General features: G+C 45.6%; 1 protein-coding gene and 1 long non-coding RNA gene across 4 annotated transcripts; one reads left to right on the top strand and one right to left on the bottom strand.

Annotated features, from left to right (window-relative positions):
* The first annotated feature begins 7528 nt into the window (after nt 1-7528).
* On the top strand, nt 7529-10652 carry LOC123181056 (uncharacterized). 3 transcript variants are annotated; one of them, XR_006491477.1, is made up of 4 exons: nt 7531-8025; nt 8394-8531; nt 8634-8904; nt 10031-10652. XR_006491477.1 is itself a non-coding variant. In XM_044593272.1 (2 exons), exons 1-2 carry the CDS (start codon nt 7778-7780, stop codon nt 10308-10310), a joined length of 528 nt encoding a protein of 175 aa, XP_044449207.1. In that variant the 5' UTR covers nt 7529-7777; the 3' UTR covers nt 10311-10652. The 3 variants fall into 3 exon arrangements, 1 of the variants encoding a protein (XP_044449207.1); XR_006491476.1 differs by having other exon boundaries at nt 7532-8025; nt 8634-10652; XM_044593272.1 differs by lacking the exons at nt 8394-8531; nt 8634-8904 and having other exon boundaries at nt 7529-8025.
* Nucleotides 9173-10195, bottom strand: LOC123181057 (uncharacterized). The gene is made up of 4 exons (XR_006491478.1): nt 10042-10195; nt 9524-9598; nt 9397-9441; nt 9173-9313 (listed from the first exon to the last, which is right to left on the bottom strand). It is a non-coding gene; the product is annotated as an uncharacterized lncRNA (long non-coding RNA).
* Nucleotides 10653-21845: the final 11193 nt, after the last annotated feature.

Below are 21845 nucleotides of genomic sequence, written 5' to 3'. Positions count from 1 at the left end.
GTCATCCTTTCCTTTATCTCGGCAATCTCCTTGTCCGTCTTCTGGGCTTCTCTGATCTTACCCAACAAACTGGACTGAATTTCCAATGCTGCAACATAACCTCTCGGAACTATCTCCAAGCGTAGCTCTCGAAGGTCATCTGCTAACTCCTTAGGCAATCCTTCTTTTACGAGCGTGTTAACATAACTCTTGCGGCTCAACGCGTCTGCTACGACATTGGCCTTTCCTAGATGATAATGCAATCTCATGGCATAATCCTTTATTAGCTCCAACCATCTCCTTTGCCTGAGATTTAACTCCTTCTGCATGAAGATGTACTTCAAACTCTTATGATCCGTGTATACATCACAACGGTTTCCGATGACAAAGTGTCTCCATGTCTTGAGCGCATGCGCTACGGTTGCTAACTCCAAATCTTGTGTAGGATAATTCAACTCATGAGGTCGAAGTTGTCGCGAGGCATATGAAACAACTCTTCCCTCCTGCATAAGCACACCTCCAAGTCCTCGACGGGAAGCGTCACAATACACTTGTAAATCCTTGCGTTGGTCTAGGAGAATCATCACACGGGCTGTAACCAAACATTTCTTCAACTCCTGAAAACTGGCTTCACAATCCTCAGTCCATTTAAACTTGGTGTCCTTCTTCAATAACTCCGTCATGGGCTTTGCAATGTTGGAGAAATTCTCAATAAACCTCCGGTAATAACCTGCGAGTCCAAGAAAACTTCTGATCTCTCCCAATGAGGTGGATGCCAACCATTTAGTGAAAGATGCAACCTTGATTGGGTCTACTGCTATTCCTTCTCCGGATATAACATGTCCGAGAAATCCAACTTCCTTCAACCAAAACTCACATTTGCTAAACTTGGCATACAACTGATGTTCTCTGAGCTTTTCGAGAACCAAACGCAAATGCTCGTTATGCTCTTCTTCATTCTTCGAGTAGACCAAAATGTCATCAATGAACACCACGATGAACTTATCCAAAAACTCCATGAACACCTTGTTCATCATGCTCATAAAATAGGTAGGGGCATTAGTTAAACCAAATGACATAACTGTATACTCATATAGCCCATACCTCGTGGTAAAAACTGTCTTAGGTATATCCTGCTCTTGGATCTTCAACTGGTGATAACCTGATCGAAGATCGATCTTGGAGAAAACTTTAGCTCCTTGCAACTGGTCAAACAAATCATTGATCATCGGCAGAGGGTATTCGTTCTTGATCGTCACCTCATTCAGCGCACGATAATCAACAACCATCCTCAAAGATCCATCTTTCTTCCCCATTAGAAGCACTGGGGCTCCCCAAGGTGATGAACTTGGTCGGATGTAACCTTTCTCCAGTAACTCCTTTATCTGTTTCTTAATTTCCTCCAGATCCTTTGCGGGCATCCGATACGGTCCCTTGGATATTGGTCCGGTGCCTGGCAATAACTCAATCAAAAACTCAATGTCTCGATCTGGTGGCATGCCTGGTAACTCTTCCGGAAATACGTCGGGATAATCCTTCACCACTGGTACTTCCTCCTGAACAATTCCTGTTAAGGAATTCACCTGAGTCCTCCTCGGTGCATGCCTGGATACATACTTGATCCTCTTTCCTTCCGGGGTGGTGAGAAGAATTGATTTACTGGCGCAATCTATGTTTCCCTCAAACTTGGATAGCCAATTCATGCCTAGTATCACATCCAATCCTTGTGACTCCAGGACAATCAGGTCGGTGGGGAAAACATGTCTACCTATGGTTACTGGCAACTGATAGCATCCCCTACTAGCCATATACTCCGCTCTTGGGGAACTTACTAACATAGGTGACTTAAGGGCTACTGTTGGCAGCTTATACTTATCCACAAATCCCCTTGATATGAATGAATGTGATGCACCAGTATCTAAAAGAACAAGTGATGTAAATGCATTAATCAGAAACTTACCGACAATGCGTCGGGCTGATCCTCAATCTCCTCCACACTGACGTGGTTCACCTGACCATTGGTGAAGGGGTTGGGCTTCTTTGCAGAACCTCCATTGTTGTTTCCATTATTGGCTTCAGGACAATCATTGGCATAATGTCCGGTCTTCTGGCACTTGAAACAAGTAATGTGGCTCAGATCCCTCTTGGCTGGTGTTGCAGGGTTGGAACGGTTCTAACTGCTGCTTCCTCCATTCCCATTGCCCTTCCTGGGGCCACTGTGGTTGTGCGAACTTGCTCCATTGTGCGTGTGTCCTCCATGGTTATGAGTATGTCCTCCCGAGTACGGGGAATAGCCGGGCTTCTGTTGAGCTCCAGAGGTATTCCTCCCCTGTCCATACTTCCTCTTGCGATTGTCAATCTATTGTTGCTTGCCTTCTATCATGAGCGCCCTGTCTACCAACTCCTGGTAGTTGTTGAATGTTGCCACCATCAACTACATGCTTAGCTCCTCATTGAGTCCCTCAAGAAACTTCTCCTGCTTCGCGGCATTTGTGGCCACATCATCTGGGGCATAATGGGCTAACTTGCTAAACTCATCCACATATTGTCCCACTGTACGACCTCCTTGGCACAAGTTGCGAAACTCAAGCTTCTTCATGCTCATAGCTCCTGCTGAAACATGGGCAGTGTGGAAAGCCTGCTGAAACTGATCCCATGTAACTGTATCAATGGGGTAAGTGGTGGTGAAATTCTCCCACCAAGATGCTCCGGGTCCATCAAGCTGATGTGCGGCAAAGCGCGCACTCTCCGCACCTGTGCATCCTGAAGTGGTCAGCTCTCTTCCAATCTTGCGGAGCCAGTCATCTGCAACAATCGACTCGGTGCTACCAGAGAACACCGGCAGATTCAACCTCAGAAACCGGGCTAGGTTGTCAACAGGGGGTGGTGGTGGTGGATTGTTGTTGTTGTTTCCTTGGTTCTGGTTCTGAACTAGCATCTCCATCAAGGCATTTTGCTGCTGGATCAACTGAGTGAGCTCCGGTGGGAACACGAATCCATTGTCATGTCTCGAAGTCATCAGATGGGTTAGAAGGGGTGACAAAACAGAATAGAAATAGGTCTAAGAGAGATTCACTACCCATATGCTCATGAGACAAACACAATCAATTCACTTCATTCAGTAGCACACAAGGTTCACACAAACTATCTAAACTACGATTACAAACTCGATCGATGCTACTACTTGGAAGAATACTACTAGTAACATGGTGGTCGTCTAGAAATTTTGATCAGAGGAAGACTCCATGATATCTGCTCCAGCTTCGTCAACGTAGTCGTCATCACTGTCATCATTTGCATCGCTGTCTGTGTCGGTGTCGTCCAAGATGATGTAGTCCTCCGAACGGATCTCCTTTGCTGGTTCTCGCTTATGACTCTCCACTGGTAGTTCTAACTTCCTCTTTAGATCTTCATGCTTCTCCAGTAGTACAGCAATTTCTTCCTCACATCCATCATGTGTAAACTTGAGTTCCTCTTCTAGCTCGTTGTTCTTCCTCATCAGCTTCTTGATCTTCTTCATGTTGAAACATAGTTGATTCTCTTGTCAACGAATATGATCACCCATCTCCTGAATGTAAGCTGCAATTGATCCATCCTTCCTGGTACGAATCATCTCCCATTCTTCGTCTTGGTGGCCACATATTTGGTACATAGTGTTTTCCAGCTCCTTGTGATACACCTCACATATGCGTCCAAAAGTGATATGGGCTGCCATGCTCTTTCCTAGACTCCAGCTTGGTGCATCCAGGTAGAAATCAATAAGCTCCGTTGTTGGCGCGAATGTCCTCCCAGGTACCCAGACTTTGATCTTCCAGCGCTCCTCTTCTGGGAAAGTCGTAGAGGAAGTCCCAGTGAAGCTTGGTAGTCCGATGTTCAGGTACTTAGTGACTTCCTTCAAGTGTCGTCCGAAAGGGGTGTCATCATCCGGCTGAGTGAACTTGTTCCTGGGGTCCGCCATCTATAGAGTAGAAATAGAGGAGAATTAGAAATGAGCAAAGAAGATAATTCATGTGGCTTATTCTAGTGGTCGCGTCCTACAGTCAGCGTGTGCTCTGATACCATCTGGTAGCGACCACGATCCCAATGGACCGAAGTCTCTGTGCTTCAGTGTCATCCCAATGGATCGGTAATGCTGACACACACAGTACTCAAGGAATTATAACAGAGTTCAATCACACACTTATTACATCGAGTCCTCATAAAGAGTATGATTACAAAAATATGTGGTTGAAGGCCGTCTAAACTAATTAACTGCGGAAGCTTCGGAGGTAAATGAGTCCATCAACTCCAGCGGCATAGCTGAGTGCACGACAACGACCTATCGCACCTTATTCGTCGTCTGAGTAGTCTGCAACATGAGACGTTGCAGCCGTGTAGGTCAGCACATTGAATATGCTGGCAGAGTTACACTGTAAAGCAATGAATGCAAGAACTATATCTACATGCAATGTTTGGTTGGTTGAGGCTCTAAGTTTATGATTTTGCATAAAGCTAGTTTTTCCCTACAACAAAGGAATAAATTTATTTAACTACTCCCAAGTTGTTCCAATATTTGAGAAGGTTCCCCCAACTCAAAATCCCAATTAAACAAGTATCATCATTAAACCAAATTCAATTAATTAAAGAGTGATGAGATCCACAGTAATATCCAATTCCAGATACTCAAGATGTCCATAACCGGGAACACGGCTAACCATGATTAGTTTATACACTCTGCAGAGGTTGCGCACTTTTCCCCACAAGACTCGACCGCATCCATGATCATAAGATCGAGACATAGTCTTTCTGAAGCATTAACTCTCTACTCCGGGCAGACCGGTACACCTACTTTCCCTCTACATCTGCTAGTCCACCTCTTCGAGAGCTCATACAACTTACTCAACTATGCCAGAGCCCATAATGGCTTGTGGCTGCACACGGAAGTTTCTAGTCATGGAATATCATATGATCTCTTTGAGCCTGGGTGGCGAACCGAGGAAAAATCACACGGGTACCCAGGGATTTCCCTTAATGGACAACACTGGGTTCCCCAGGTGCCCCAACCAATCCACCCAGATGTGTATTAACGTTGCCACCTTAATGTTATCCAAGATTAACAACTCTCATAACTTCCATGTGAATCACGATACAGTCCCCGTCTACGACCATGGTTAAGAAATAATAAGGCATAACGTATATTCCCGGGTGATCAGAGGTATTAGGTTCCTACCTCATAACACTACAACCAAACCACATGTTCCCAATCCTACTCATGCAAACATTTGAGGAGCAAAACTAATGCATAGTAAAAACTAGGTATATAAAAGTATGATCAAAGTGTAACTTGCCTTGCCGACGATATGCAAACTCTAGTGATTCGTAGTAACAAGCTTCGCACTCAGGGTAATCTAGCGTAGACAAACAGTAGCATACATAAGCAATCACTCATACGAAACAGAAAGAAATCGAGAAAATATCCAAATCAAACACGAAACAAGCAAACGGCTAAACAAAACAGAACACAAAACCTAACAGCATTATTCTCATGTGTATAAGATCTTAGCAGTAGGTACATGTGATTAGCTACGATTTGCAAAAAGAAACAACTCAAACGGAGAAACGAAACTAGAGATACGAACGAAACAAGATCGTTTACTAATCTGAACTAAACTCAAATTTTAAAATTTCAAAATCATGTTCAAGTTGGTTAACTGGAAAGAACAGATCGTTGCAAAGATTTAGGCGTTGGTTTCATCTAATTCGGACAAACGAGCAAAAAGTTATGCTAGTATTAAGATCAGGGGCTAAATCGCGATAAAACTTATTCGCGGATAGGTCCCTGGCCGAAAATAAAACTAAAAAGAAAAATCTACCGAGTGAACGTTTGTTAACAGAACTAAATGAACGAAACCGTTCGTTAAACGATCTAAAGGAACGAACGTTCGTTAATTTGATTAACCTAAAAAAATACCGATCTAAACTACTGAACCGACTAAACCCAAAAAACGGATTAAAACCGAACGTTTTAACGTTTAGTCGAGATTGACCGGCGGCGACGGCGTGGATCGGCGGCGGCGGCGGCGCCGGCTGCGGCGTGTGGCGGCGCGGGCGTCGGCGTGGGGCGGCGGCGGTGACAGCGAGCGGCAGTGGCGGTGCTCGGCGGTGCGGCGGCATCGGCTGCGGGAGGCGGGGCGACGCCATGAGGAGAGGGGACAGCGGCGCTGCTATTTAACGGCCTCGGGGGGTTCCGACTTGGGGTGGGGTCCGGCGGCGGCGGGCGATGCCCGGACTCCTCTGAGTCCGGCGATAGTACGGCTCGCGGGGGGGGGGGGGGGGGAGGCGGTGCGCGCGCGGATGGGCCGGCTGGGTTTCGGCCCAGTCGGTCCGGGATTTTTTTTAATAATTTGGCCGCAGAGAAAAATCCTAATAAAATATAAAAAAATTCTAAAAATTCCAGAAACAATTTTCACCGTCCAAACCTAATATTAGGACGAGATGAACATTTTTCTGGACTAAAATGCAATTTTGAAAAATGCAAGTTTTTCTCTAATTCAAATAAAATAAAATATTAATTTGATTTTAAAATTCTTTCTCGAATATTTCTCTGTTGTTGAAGAACTCATATTATCTTCTCTCATTTATTTTTATTGTTAGAAATAATTGGAGAGAAAATTATTAAAATCAAATTGATCCTCTTTTCAAATTTGAAATAAATTCAAATATGAATTTTTGTGAAACCTCCAACTCTCTCCTTGGGTCCTTGAGTTGCTTAAGATTTCTAGGATCACAACCAAATGCAAATAAATTATGATATGCATGTGATGATCTATGTATAACATCTAAATTGAAAATTGGGATGTTACAGAATGTATAACAAATTCTTTTGGCCATAAATAATGTTGTCATGTTTCTAAAGGCCGAACAAGAGCATATAATTCTTTATCATACTAGTAAACGTGTGCGTTGCACATAATCTATAATAAAATACATATTTTGAATGTTATTTTTTATTTCGCGAGTTTTTTTACTAAGCCATTTAATGTGTTTCATGCCCAGTGACGTGAGAGCGCGTGTAACACACGATCCATACACATGTATTCACACAAAAATTTCACTATCACATAAATATATTATAATTAATTATAAATATTTTAAAAATAATGGCTAAGCAACAAAGACCACAAGATGATCTGCATGTTCACGAAAATTTGGTATGCTCAATAACAAATATCAATATTAATCCTAATGATTTTATAGAACTATCAAAATTATCATGAATGAACATTTTTAAACCCTAAATATCGCCAAACCGTACACGTCTAACGCTAAATATGAAACAAATGACGAAATGGTTTATCAATAAACAAAATGAATTAGACAAAGTCTGATGCTATATCTATACATTTTTCTGAGACAAGGCGCTATATCTATACTTATTATTATTTGACCAAATAAGCTAAGAAAGCCAACTAAAAAATATTTTAAAAAAGAACAAAAGAATTGGAAACGCCCGGCCCAGTGATATTCTGGTCGACTCGCTTTGCCTATGAAAAAGTTTTCTCTCCTCGCCTCGTCACCTACCTTCCCCACCCCCTATCCTTCACCGTCTCCCCATTCAACACAGCTCACTCTCTTCCTCTCAGGTCTCGCACTCCCCCGCTCTTCTCAGCCCCTCCTCGTCGAATCGGTCGAGGACTCGTCTCCACCGGATCGGCGTGCATGGCAATTGCGCGTTGGAATCGCCGCGCCCGGCGCCTTCCTCTCCGTCTCGCTCGTCCGGCGCTTGGAGCCTCCGCTCGTTCGCGGCTTCCACCGACCTATGCGGCTGCGCTGCGCCCTACCCTGCCCAGGTGCTGGAGGGGCGTGTGGTGATTGCAGCCGTCACCAGTGGCTGCACCAGGAGGTCTCCACTCTTCATCGCCTGCTCCGGCCAGATCCAGTTGAACTTGCTCGGTTATCCACCGCTTCACGTGCATATGGGTGTAGGAGGCGACGACCCAACCTGCCCGGTAGCTCAACAGTGCCTCCCTGCCCATGTTCTTCGGCAGCAACAGTCTCCCTTATGCGGTAATAAATCTAAAGCCATGCCCTTTTCCTTTACATGAATAACAAACCTCCGTTTATGTCCTGCCTGATATGTGTGGTGCGCTGCTGCTGTGCGGTTGCTGGCTGTGCTGCTATGTGTGGGTCCCTCTAGTTGTTTGGCTTCCACAAAATGTCAACATGTTTCATATTTCCACTAACAATTCCACATTGTCATATAATGATTTACCTCCATCTTGGTCCCCTCAATATGCACTACCGAAGCACTCGAGAATCCTTTATTCACCTTGTCGACGCCTTGCTTTTGTATTTGTTTTGCATAATTATATGGATGAGTTTGGTGGCATGAGTGTACGCTATTGAAGCTTTCCCATTAATCTATTGTTTCTCAGGTTTGTGCATTCCAAGCCTGCCTTAGGACACCCCTTGTGATAGTATGCCTAAGATAAAGACAAGCTGTGTTGAATATACTGAAGGGTGGGTGCTTATTGAACCCATAATCCATGAGCTGGATGGCAAAATTAGAGAAGGTATGCATGTTATTAAGCATGCCATCTATCGCTGCGACCTTTTCAGATGTCCATTGATATTTCATACTACAAGATGAGAACTAATATGATCTGCACACACAGCTTGAAAACGATACACATGACGGGAATAAAAAGTGCGAAGCACTCTGGCCAATTTTTCGCATTTCTCATCCAAGAAGCCGTTACATATTATGTATAATGATCTTTTCTATAGAAGAAGGAAGGATATATCAAAGGAGCTGAATGATCGTTTCTACCAGGGTTATGCAGACCGTAATCTGATTGCAAAGTGGAAAAAGTATCAAGAGAAGCATAGTAAGATAATAAAGGTTGTTTGTAGATTTTGAGTCTGACATCATAGTTTTCCATCAAGGTGAGTAATTTCAGCCAGCTCCCTAGGGTCTAATATAAGATACATTATAGCGATACTTTAGCATATAATGTAGTACTCCCTCCGTTCCTAAATATAAGTCTTTGTAGAGATTACACTATGGACCACATACGGATGTATATAGATGCATTTAGAGTTTACGTTCACTCATTTTGCTCCGTATGTAGTCCATAGTGACTCTACAAAGACTTCTATTTAGGAACGGAGGGAGTATATGGATAATACATAAGCATGCAGTACAAGGGCATTTTAACCTTGGGTCATGGCCAGGGGTGTATGTGCTACATTTGCTCATCACTAAGTAGTGTTGTTTCTGCCTGTTTCTTTTCACGGGCTTGACGACGTCTTTTAAGAATACCATCTCTATTGCGTGCATAATATTCTTTAGGGTCTGTATAAATAAGTACTGCAAGTTAGCACACAAGCAAGAGCAAAAATAGTAGCAGAAAGTAGGATCTGGTCGATGATAGTCACCCAATGATTGGTTGTTGCTTGTATCCTGAAATGGGGTGCTTGGGTCTGTATAATACATAGCGCAAGTCAGAACACAAGTAACAGCAGAAACAGTAGAACAGAGTAGGAAGTGGTTGCTGATAGTTACCCAATGTTTGGTTGTTGCTTATATCTTGAAATGGGGTGCTCGGTCCCGCACGATTGGGAGATGACATACCATCGCCTTCATGTGAATATTCATGTCATCAAATTATTAGAAGCATGTATATTGTGCATATAATCATGAACATCAACATCAGAAGCAAGTTTTCTATTACTGACTGCAAGAAGATAAGCAATATTTGTTTTGTCTGTGTAAAAATACTACACAGTCCTTTTTGTCGATATATTCTGTGTCAACAGAGTTGTACAATAGGTTGCATGTTTCAGTCAGTTAGAAGATTGCAATAGCCGAAACACTAACCATTTTCCACATAGAAATCAGTAATTAGAGATGTAAATTGGATCATTCTAATGTAGACTGGTGCGATGTATCTTTCCTATGCCCTAGGTATGGTAGAATGGTGTGCACTTGCAGGGCATGTAATGTTTGATCTGTTCTATAAAGATAGGCAATGGAGTATAACTGTTCTGAAAATTGTAATCTTGAGTGCAGGGAAGAATTACAGCTGGTCCAGGGGCCGTGCAGGGCGGGGGTGGGGGCGGTCGTGCGGGTGCCGGGCGGGCTCCTGGTCACTGGAGATCTGGCGGACTTCTGCCACGCTGCGAGGGGGCAGGGCGGCCTCCTGGGCGCCCGCTACGTTGATCCTGCAGGGAGGCGGCTGGGCGGTGGAGTGGCGCGAGGTCGTCGTGCGGGAGAAGATGTTGGTGTGATGGTGACGAAGGCAGGGACGCTCCTGGGAGATTGGGCGAGGGGAATCAATTCCTTCCTTTAGTCTGCGATTAGATTTGCGTGATTTTTGGGAGACGCGGGACCGGTAGTTGGAGGGTTGGTGGAGCACGGCCAGTCATTGTAAATTGCCAAGTCCACACCGTAAATCTATTAGATGAATGATGGCTGTTACATGCAGATTCGTGGGACTAATCCGGCGGTGGTGAATGGGTCGTCCGGTGTGTAGGGGTAATTGCGGGGTGCACTTAAGAAAATTCATGTTGGATTGTTTAATAGTAGTGAAGAAGTAGAATAATTTAGACCAGGCCCATTCAATTTTTAAAAAAAGTATGCAACAGGTTTGCCATCTTGTAATAACACACCTCCTAAGACAATTTCACTAGCATCACATTCAAGCTCAAAAGTCTTGTTAAAATTAGGAAGTTGGAGTAAAGGAGCATGTGTCAACTTATCTTTCAATACTGTGAACGATTCTTCCTGTGCGGTACCCCAAAGAAAAGGCACATCCTTCTTTGTAAGATCATTGAGAGGTGCAGCAATGGTGTTGAAATCTCTCACAAAACACCTATAGAATCTAGCGAGGCCAAGAAAACTCCTCACTTGTGTGACCGTTTTGGGTTGCGGCTAACTCTCAATAGCTTTAATCTGGGCTTTATCATCTTCAATTCCCTGTGGAGTAACAACATAGCCAAGAAAATATACTCGGTCGGTGCAAAAGGTGCACTTCCCAAGGTTACCAAACAAATGTACATCACGTAAAGCAATAAAAATAGCACGTAAATGTTCCAAATGTTCCTCCAAAGATCTGCTATAAATCAGTATATCATCAAAATAGACTACCTCAAATCGTCCAATGAAAGCACGTAAAACTTCGTTCATTAATCTCATGAAAGTACTAGGTGCATTAGTTAACCCAAAAGGCATGACTAACCCCTCATATAATCCAAACTTAGTTTTAAATGTTGTTTTCCATTGATCCCCTAATTTCATACGAATTTGATGGTATCCACTATGCAAATCAACTTTGGATAGTATTGTAGAGCCACTCAATTCATCAAGCATATCATCTAGCCTAGGAATAAGATGACGATAACAAATAGTAATATTATTAATGCCTCTACAATCAACACACATACGCGATGTACCATCCTTTTTGGCACTAGAATAATAGGAACAACACAATGACTAAGGGATTCACGTATATAACCTTTGTCGAGTAGCTCCTGGACTTGACACATAATCTCCTTCGTCTCCTCTGGTTTGGTACGGTATGGTGCACGGTTGGGTAGCGATGCACCGGGAATTAAGTCAATCTGATGCTCAATCCCTCAAATAGGCGGTAATCCCGGTGGCACGTCTTGTGGAAAGACGTTAGCGAACTCCTGCAAAATGTTAGTAACAGTAGGAGGCAAAGAGGAAGGCATGTCCTCAACTGAAAATAATGCCTCTTTGCACACAAAAGCATAGCAAACAGATTTGCTAAAATCGAGCACATCAATATCAGATTTGATGGCAAGTAAACATGCACTTGTCGGCATTCTGGGAACGGGGGTCCCCAGACTTGCCTGCCTGCGGCCTGCAGCGTGGCTCACCAGCGGCCCAGTACGGCCCATCTTCATCAACCCAAGTTCAAGACCCTCGCGAGGGGCCAAGCCTCGCGGGGCGGACGACGCAAGGCCTCCTCAGGGACGGCCTCACCAGGTAGGCTCGCGAGGAGGCGGAGAGATCAAGGCGAGGGGTACCTCGCGAGGTGCTCATGATGCAAGCCATGACAATCAAGACCAGGCGGGCGCCAGGCGGGCGCCAGCCTGCGCAGTGTCCTTGTTTCCTCTTTGGTGCAAAGGGGGCAAGCGCAGGCGCGGAGTACCGAGGCATCAAGCAAAGGTCTCCGTATCGGTGCAACGAGACCAAGATCAGCAGAGCGGCAGGACGGAGGTCACCGTGGAGCCCAAGACGGCGTCATCGCCTGTGCCTTTGGCAGTCGAAGACCACCTTTAGTCAGGATAACTTGTACTAGCTGTCCCCTTTCAAAGTGGCCGTTGTTGGCTCCCTTCCCGCTCGATATTTGGGAAGAGGACCAGGGCCTCTATAAATAGAGATAGCCACCACAGTAGGAGGGGATCGAATCCTTCCCAAGTAGAACACCCACCACCACAAGAGCACCTCTCCTCGCGAGGCTGTTCTTCCTCTGTACTGTTCATCATCAGCCCAAGAGGCAATCCACCACACCACACACTGGATTAGGGTATTACACCACAACGGTGGCCCAAACCAGTATAAACCTTGTGTCTCTTGTGTTGTTCATCGTGCTAGCTTAGAATCGCGGCGAGGTTTTGGGCGTGATTCGGTAGGGAGAAGATCTTCGTGCGCACCCCAGAGTTCAAACCTTAAGGGTTTTGCCGGAACCCGATGTCCGACATTTGGCGCGCCAGGTAGGGGTGCGCCGGAGCTCTCCCTTTCGTCGGCTCGCTCTCCACCAACACTGCGCTTCGCCCTCATGGCGGACAACGCGCCACCGGCTCCGGCGGCCGACGTCAGCGCTGGGGCCAGGGGGCTCCGAGCCTTGGCCCCCGCCTTGCGGCAGGTGCAGTGGCCGCACAAGTTCAAGCCAGAGATGCCGCCGTGCTACGACGGCGCGACGGATCCGTTGGCTTTCCTGCTGGCATACGGGGAGGCCGTCCTCAAGGCCGGAGGAGACGACAAGGTCATGGCCAACAGGTTTCCCATGGCCCTCACTGGCGTCCCGCGCGTTTGGCTGCTCAACCTGCCAACATCTTCTGTGGCCTCCTGGGAGGAGTTGCGCAACCTCTTCCTCATCCAGTACGCTGCGCCGGTGCCCCCAAGACGCAGCTCCCCTTGGCGGCTCACAGGCGCCGCCCTCAGACCGCCACGCCAAGCCATTCTTCCGCCAGATTGTCGCCGCCCTCGCGCGGCAAGGAACTCCTTCGGGATGGGAGGCACCCAAAGCCGACCTGACCTTCAACTCGGACGATCACCCCGTCAACACCGCCTGCTCGGGTGCGCTCCCGATGCTTTGCACGCCCACCATCTGCCAGGTGGCCGTCACCAGGACCCTCATCGACGGCGGCGCCTGTTGGAAATATGCCCTAGAGGCAATAATAAAATGGTTATTATTGTATTTCCTTGTTCATGATAATTGTCTATTGTTCATGCTATAATTGTATTAACTGGAAACCGTAATACATGTGTGAATACATAGACCACAACATGTCCCTAGTAAGCCTCTAGTTGACTAGCTCGTTGATCAATAGATGGTTATGGTTTCCTTACCATGGACATTGGACGTCATTGATAACGGGATCACATCATTAGGAGAATGATGTGATGGACAAGACCCAATCCTAAGCATAGCACAAGATCGCGCAGTTCGTTTGCTAAGAGCTTTTCTAATGTCAAGTATCATTTCCTATGAGATTGTGCAACTCCTGGATACCGTAGGAATGCTTTGGGTGTACCAAACGTCACAACGTAACTGGGTGGCTATAAAGTTGCATTACAGGTATCTCCGAAAGTGTCTGTTGGGTTGGCACGAATCGAGACTGGGATTTGTCACTCCGTATGACGGAGAGGTATCTCTGGGCCCACTCGGTAATGCATCATCATAATGAGCTCAATGTGACTAATGAGTTAGCCACGGGATCATGCGTTACGGAACGAGTAAAGAGACTTGCCGGTAACGAGATTGAACCAGGTATAGGGATACCGACGATTGAATCTCGGGCAAGTAACATACCGATAGACAAAGGGAATTGTATACGGGATTGATTGAATCCCCGACATCGTGGTTCATCCGATGAGATCATCGTGGAACATGTGGGAGCCAATATGGGTATCCAGATCCTGCTATTGGTTATTGGCCGGAGAGGTGTCTCGGTCATGTCTGCATGGTTCCTGAACCCGTAGGGTCTACACACTTAAGGTTCGGTGACGCTAGAGTTGTTATGGGAAATAGTATGTGGTTACCGAAGGTTGTTCGGAGTCCCGGATGAGATCCCGGACGTCCCGAGGAGTTCTGGAATGGTCCGGAGGTGAAGATCGGTATATTGGACGAAGGGTATTGGAGTCCGAAATTGTTCCGGGGGTACCAGGCTATGGCCAGCATGTCCGAAAGGGGTTTCGGAGGCCCCGGCAAGCGTTGGGGGGCCTTATGGGCCAAGGGGGAGGGGCAAACCAGCCCACTAAGGGGCTGTGCGCCCCTCCCAACCCCTCTCACGTAACCAGGAGAGGTGGGGGCACCACCCCTAGGGCAGCCGCCCCTCCCGGCTTGGGGGGCAAGTTTCCTAGGGGGTGGGGGCGCCCAAACCCATCTAGGGTTTTCCCTGGCCGCCGCCTCCTCCTCTAGATCCATCTAGAGGGGCCGGCCCCCTCTCCCCTTCCCCCTATATATAGTGAGGGGGTGGGAGGGCAGCCATAACCTTCCCCTGGCGCAGCCCCTCCCTCCTCCAACTCTTCCTCCTCCTCCGTAGTGCTTGGCGAAGCCCTGCAGGAATACCACGAGCTCCACCACCACGCCGTCGTGCTGCCGGAGCTCTCCCTCAACTTCTCCTCTCCCCTTGCTGGATCAAGAAGGAGGAGACGTCCCCGGGCTGTACGTGTGTTGAATGCGGAGGCGCCGTCCGTTCGGCGCTAGATCGGATCTTCCGCGATTTGAATCGCCGCGAGTACGACTCCATCAACCGCGTTCTTGTAACGCTTCCGCTTAGCGATCTTCAAGGGTATGAGGATGCACTCCCTCTCTCTCGTTGCTAGCATCTCCTAGATTGATCTTGGTGACACGTAGGAAAATTTTGAATTATTACTACGTTCCTCAACAGTGGCATCATGAGCCAGGTCTATGCGCAGATTCTATGCACGAGTAGAACACAAAGTAGTTGTGGGCGATGATTTGTTCAATTTGCTTGCCGTTACTAGTCTTATCTTGATTCGGCGGCATTGTGGGATGAAGCTGCTCGGACCGACCTTACACGTACTCTTACGTGAGACAGGTTCCACCGACTGACATGCACTTGATGCATAAGGTGGCTAGCGGGTGTCTGTCTCTCCCACTTTAGTCGGATCGGATTCGATGAAGAGGGTCCTTATGAAGGGTAAATAGCAATTGGCATATCACCGTTGTGGCTTTTGCGTAGGTAAGAAACGTTCTTGCTAGAAACCCATAGCAGCCACGTAAAACATGCAACAACAATTAGAGGACGTTTAACTTGTTTTTGCAGGGTATGCTATGTGATGTGATATGGCCAAAAGGATGTGATGAATTATATATATGTGATGTATGAGACTGATCATGTTTTTGTAATAGGAATCACGACTTGCATGTCGATGAGTATGACAACCGATAGGAGCCATAGGAGTTGTCTTAATTTATTGTATGACCTGCGTGTCAATGAAAAACGCCATGTAATTACTTTACTTTATTGCTAACCGTTAGCCATAGTAGTAGAAGTAATAGTTGGCGAGACAACTTCATGAAGACACGATGATGGAGATCATGGTGTCATGCCGGTGACGAAGGTGATCATGCCGTGCCTCGAAGATGGAGATCAAAGGCGCAAGATGATATTGGCCATATCATGTCACTTTATGATTTGCATGTGATGTTTGTCATGTTTACATCTTATTTGCTTAGAACGACGGTAGCATAAATAAGATGATCCCTCACTAAAATTTTAAGAGATGTGTTCCCCCTAACTGTGCACCGTTGCGAAGGTTCGTTGTTTCGAAGCACCACGTGATGATCGGGTGTGATAGATTCTAACATTCGCATACAACGGCTGTAAGCCAGATTTACACATGCGAAACACTTAGGTTGACTTGACGAGCCTAGCATGTACAGACATGGCCTCGGAACACAAGAGACCGAAAGGTCGAACATGAGTCGTATAGTAGATACGATCAACATGGAGATGTTCACCGTTGATGACTAGTCCGTCTCACGTGATGATCGGACACGGTCTAGTCGATTCGGATCATGTATCACTTAGATGACTACAGGGATGTCTATCTAAGTGGGAGTTCATTAAATAATTTGATTAGATGAACTTAATTATCATGAACATAGTCAAAAGGTCTTTGCAAATTATGTCGTAGCTCATGATTTGGTTCTACTGTTTTAGATATGTTCCTAGTGAAAATTTAGTTGAGATTTGACAGTAGCAATTATGCGGACTGGGTCCGTAAACTGAGGATTGTCCTCATTGCTGCGCAGAAGGATTATGTCCTTAATGCACCACTCAGTGTGCTGAACCTCGAGCGTCGGTTGTGGATGTTGCGAACATCTGACATACACGTTTTGATGACTACGTGATAGTTCAGTGCGTAATGCTAACGGTTTAAAATTGTGGCACCAAAGACGTTTTGAAACGTCGCAGAACATATGAGATGTTCCAAAGACTGAAATTGGGATTTCAGACTAGTGCCCACGTCAAGATGTATGAGACCTCTGACAACTTTCTTAAGCCCGCAAACTAAGGGAGAAAAGCTCAATCATTGAGCATGTGCTCAGATTGTCTGAGTACTACAATCGCTTGAATTGAGTGGGAGTTAATCTTCCAGATGAGATAGTGATGGTTCTCCATAGTCACTGCCACCAAGCTATTAGAGCTTCGTGATGAACTATAACATATCAGGGATAGACATGATGATCCTTGAGCAACTCGCGATGTTTGACACCGCGAAAGTAGAAATCAAGTAGGAGCATCAATTGTTGATGGTTAGTAAAACCACTAGTTGCAAGAAGGGCAAGGGAAAGAAGGGATACTTCATGAAACGGCAAATCAGTTGCTACTCTAGTGAAGAAAGCCAAGGTTGAACCCAAACCCGAGACTAAGTGCTTCTGTAATGAGGGGAACGGTCACTGAAGCAGAACTACCCTAGATACTTGGTAGATGAGAAGGCAGGCAAGGTCGACAGAAGTATATTGGATATACATTATATTAATGTGTACTTTACTAGTACTCCTAGTAGCACCAGGGTATTAGATACCGGTTCGGTTGCTAAGTGTTGGTAACTCGAAATAAAAGGCTACGGAATAAACGGAGACTAGCTAAAGGTGAGATGACGATATGTGTTGGAAGGGGTTCCGAGGTTGATGTGATCAAACATCGCACGCTCCCTCTACCATCGAGATTGGTGTTAAACCTAAATAATTGTTATTTGGTGTTTGCGTTGAGCATAGACATGATTGGATTATGTTTATCGCAATACGGTAATTCATTTAAGGAGAATAATGGTTACTCTGTTTATTTGAATAATACCTTCAATGGTCTTGCACCTAAAATGAATGGTTTATTGAATCTCGATCGTAGTGATACACATGTTCATGCCAAAAGATATAAGATAGTAATGATAGTACCACATACTTGTGGCACTGCCACTTGAGTCATATTGGTATTAAACGCATGAAGAAGCTCCATGTTGATGGATCTTTGGACTCACTCGTTTTTGAAAAGATTGAGACATGCGAACCATGTCTATTGGTATATATGCATGAAGAAACTCCATACAGATGGATCGTTTGGACTCACTTGATTTTGAATCACTTGAGACATGCAAATCATACCACATGGGCAAGATGACTGAAAGGCCTCGTTTTCAGTGAGATGAAACAAGAAAGCAACTTGTTGGAAGTAATACATTTTGATGTGTGCAGTCCAATGAGTGCTGAGGCACGCAGTGGATATCGTTGTGTTCTTACTTCACAGATGATTTGAGTAGATGCTGAGTATATTTACTTGATGAAACACAAGTCTGAATTATTGAAAGGTTCAAGTAAATTCAGAGTGAAGTTGAAGATCGCCGTGACAAGAGGATAAAATGTCTGTGATATGATCATAGAGATGAATATCTGAGTTACGAGTTTGGCACACAATTAAGACACCGTGGAAATTGTTTCACAACTAATACTGCCTGGAACACCATAGTGTGATGGTGTGTCCGAACATCATAACTGCACCCTATTGGATATGGTGCATACCATGATGTATCTTACTGAATTACCACTATCGTTTATGGGCTAGGCATTAGAGACATCCACATTCACTTTAAATAGGGCACCACGCAATTCCGTTGAGACGACACCGTATGAACTATGGTTTAGAGAAACCTAAGCTGTCGTTTCTTAAAAGTTTGGGGCTGCGACGCTTATGTGAAAAAGTTTCAAGCTGATAAGCTCGAACCCAAAGCGGATAAATGCATCTTCATAGAATACCCAAACAGTTGGGTATACCTCCTATTTCAGATCTGGAAGCAAAAGTGATTGTTTCTAGAAACGGGTCCTTTCTCGAGGAAAAGTTTCTCTCAAAAGAATTGAGTGGGAGGATGGTGGAGACTTGATGAGGTTATTGAACCATGACTTCAACTAGTGTGTAGCAGGGCACAGGAAGTTGTTCCTGTGGCACCTACACCAATTGAAGTGGAAGCTTATGATAGTGATCATGAAACTTTGGATCAAGTCACTATCAAACCTCGTAGGACGACAAGGATGCGCACTACTTCAGAGTGGTACGTAATCCTGTCTTGGAAGTCATGTTGCTAGACAACAATGAACCTACGAGCTATGGAGAAGCGATGGTGGGCCCAGATTCCGACGAATGGCTCGAGGCCATAAAATTCGAGAGAGGATCCATGTATAAAAACAAAGTATAGACTTTGGAAGAACTACTTGATGGTCGTAAGGCTGTTGGGTGCAGATGGATTTTAAAAGGAAGACGGACAATGATGGTAAGTGTCACCATTAAGAAAGCTCGACTTGTCGTTAAGATGTTTTCCGACAAGTTCAAAGAGTTGACTATGATGAGATTTTCTCACTCGTAGCGATGCTAAGAGTCTGTTGGAGTTATATTAGCAGTTACTGCATTATTTATGAAATCTTGCAGATAGGATGTCAAAACATTGTTTCCTCGACGATTTTCTTGAGGAAAGGTTGTATGTGATACAACCAGAAGGTTTTGTCAATCCTGAAAGATGCTAACAAGTATGCAAAGCTCCAGCAATCCTTCTAAGGACTGGAGTAAGCATCTCGGAGTTGGAATATACGCTTTGATGAGATGATCAAAGATTTTGGGTTTATACAAAGTTTATGAGAAACTTGTATTTCCAAAGAAGTGAGTGGGAGCACTATAGATTTTTGATGAGTATATGTTGTTAACATATTGTTGATCAGAAATGATGTAGAATTTTTGGAAAGCATACAGGGTTATTTGAAAAGTGTTTTTCAACGGAAAACCTGGATTAAGCTACTTGAACATTGAGCATCAAGATCTATAAGGATAGATCAAAAAATGCTTAATAGTACTTTCAAATGAATACATACCGTGATAAGATTTTGAAGGAGTTCAAAATAGATCAGCAAAGAAGGAGTTCTTGGCTGTGTTACAAGGTGTGAGTATTGAGTAAAACTCAAGACCTGACCACGGCAGAAGAGAGAGAAAGGACGAAGGTCGTCACCTATGCTTTAGACGTAGGCTCTACAGTATGCTATGCTGTGTACCGCACCTGAAGTGTGCCTTGCCATGAATTAGTCAAGGGGTACAAGAGTGATCCAGGAATGGATCACATGACAACGGTCGAACTTATCCTTAGTAATTAGTGGACTAAGAAATTTTCTCGATTATGGAGGTGGTAAAAGAGTTCGTCGTAAGGGGGTTACGTCGATGCAAACTTTGACACTAATCCGGATGACTCTGAGTAGTAAACTGGATTTGTATAGTAGAGCAGTTATTTGGAATAGCTCCAAGTAGCGCGTGGTAGCTGCATCTACAAGATGACATAGAGATTTGTAAAGCACACACAGATCTGAAAGGTTCAGACCCATTGACTAATAACCTCTCTCACAAGTGAGATATGAACAAACCCCATGGGTGTTGGATTCATTACAATCACATAGTGATGTGAACTAGATTATTGACTCTAGTGCAAGTGGGAGACTGTTGGAAATATGCCCTAGAGGCAATAATAAAATGGTTATTATTGTATTTCTCTGTTCATGATAATTGTCTATTGTTCATGCTATAATTGTATTAACTGGAAACCGTAATACATGTGTGAATACATAGACCACAACATGTCCCTAGTAAGCCTCTAGTTGACTAGCTCGTTGATCAATAGATGGTTATGGTTTCCTGACCATGGACATTGGATGTCATTGATAACGGGATCACATCATTAGGAGAATGATGTGATGGACAAGACCCAATCCTAAGCATAGCACAAGATCGTGTAGTTCGTTTGCTAAGAGCTTTTCTAATGTCAAGTATCATTTCCTATGAGATTGTGCAACTCCCGGATACCGTAGGAATGCTTTGGGTGTACCAAACGTCACAACGTAACTGGGTGGCTATAAAGGTGCATTACAGGTATCTCCGAAAGTGTCTGTTGGGTTGGCACGAATCGAGACTGGGATTTGTCACTCCGTATGACGGAGAGGTATCTCTGGGCCCACTCGGTAATGCATCATCATAATGAGCTCAATGTGACTAATGAGTTAGCCACGGGATCATGCGTTACGGAACGAGTAAAGAGACTTGCCGGTAACGAGATTGAACAAGGTATAGGGATAACGACGATCGAATCTCGGGCAAGTAACATACCGATAGACAAAGGGAATTGTATACGGGATTGATTGAATCCCCGACATCGTGGTTCATCCGATGAGATCATCGTGGAACATGTGGGAGCCAATATGGGTATCCAGATCCCGCTATTGGTTATTGGCCGGAGAGGTGTCTCGGTCATGTCTGCATGGTTCCCGAACCCGTAGGGTCTACACACTTAAGGTTCGGTGACGCTAGAGTTGTTATGGGAAATAGTATGTGGTTACCGAAGGTTGTTCGGAGTCCCGGATGAGATCCCGGACGTCACGAGGAGTTCCGGAATGGTCCGGAGGTGAAGATCGGTATATTGGACGAAGGGTATTGGAGTCCGGAATTGTTCCGGGGGTACCAGGCTATGGCCAGCATGTCCGAAAGGGGTTTCGGAGGCCCTGGCAAGCGTTGGGGGGCCTTATGGGCCAAGGGGAAGGGGCAAACCAGCCCACTAAGGGGCTATGCGCCCCTCCCAACCCCTCTCACGTAACCAAGACAGGTGGGGGCGCCACCCCTAGGGCAGCCGCCCCTCCCGGCTTGGGGGGCAAGTTTCCTAGGGGGTGGGGGCGCCCAAACCCATCTAGGGTTTCCCCTGGACGCCGCCTCCTCCTCTAGATCCATCTAGAGGGGCCGGCCCCCTCTCCCCTTCCCCCTATATATAGTGAGGGGGTGGGAGGGCAGCCATAACCTTCCCCTGGCGCAGCCCCTCCCTCCTCCAACTCTTCCTCCTCCTCCGTAGTGCTTGGCGAAGCCCTGCAGGAATACCACGAGCTCCACCACCACGCCGTCGTGCTGCCGGAGCTCTCCCTCAACTTCTCCTCTCCCCTTGCTGGATCAAGAAGGAGGAGACGTCCCCGGGCTGTACGTGTGTTGAACGCGGAGGCGCCGTCCGTTCGGCGCTAGATCGGATCTTCCGCGATTTGAATCGCCGCGAGTACGACTCCATCAACCGCGTTCTTGTAACGCTTCCGCTTAGC

This window comes from Triticum aestivum, chromosome 1D (genome assembly GCF_018294505.1).
Source record: "Triticum aestivum cultivar Chinese Spring chromosome 1D, IWGSC CS RefSeq v2.1, whole genome shotgun sequence".
Classification (NCBI taxonomy): Eukaryota; Viridiplantae; Streptophyta; class Magnoliopsida; order Poales; family Poaceae; genus Triticum; species Triticum aestivum.
This window is presented reverse-complemented; position numbering and strand designations above follow the sequence as displayed.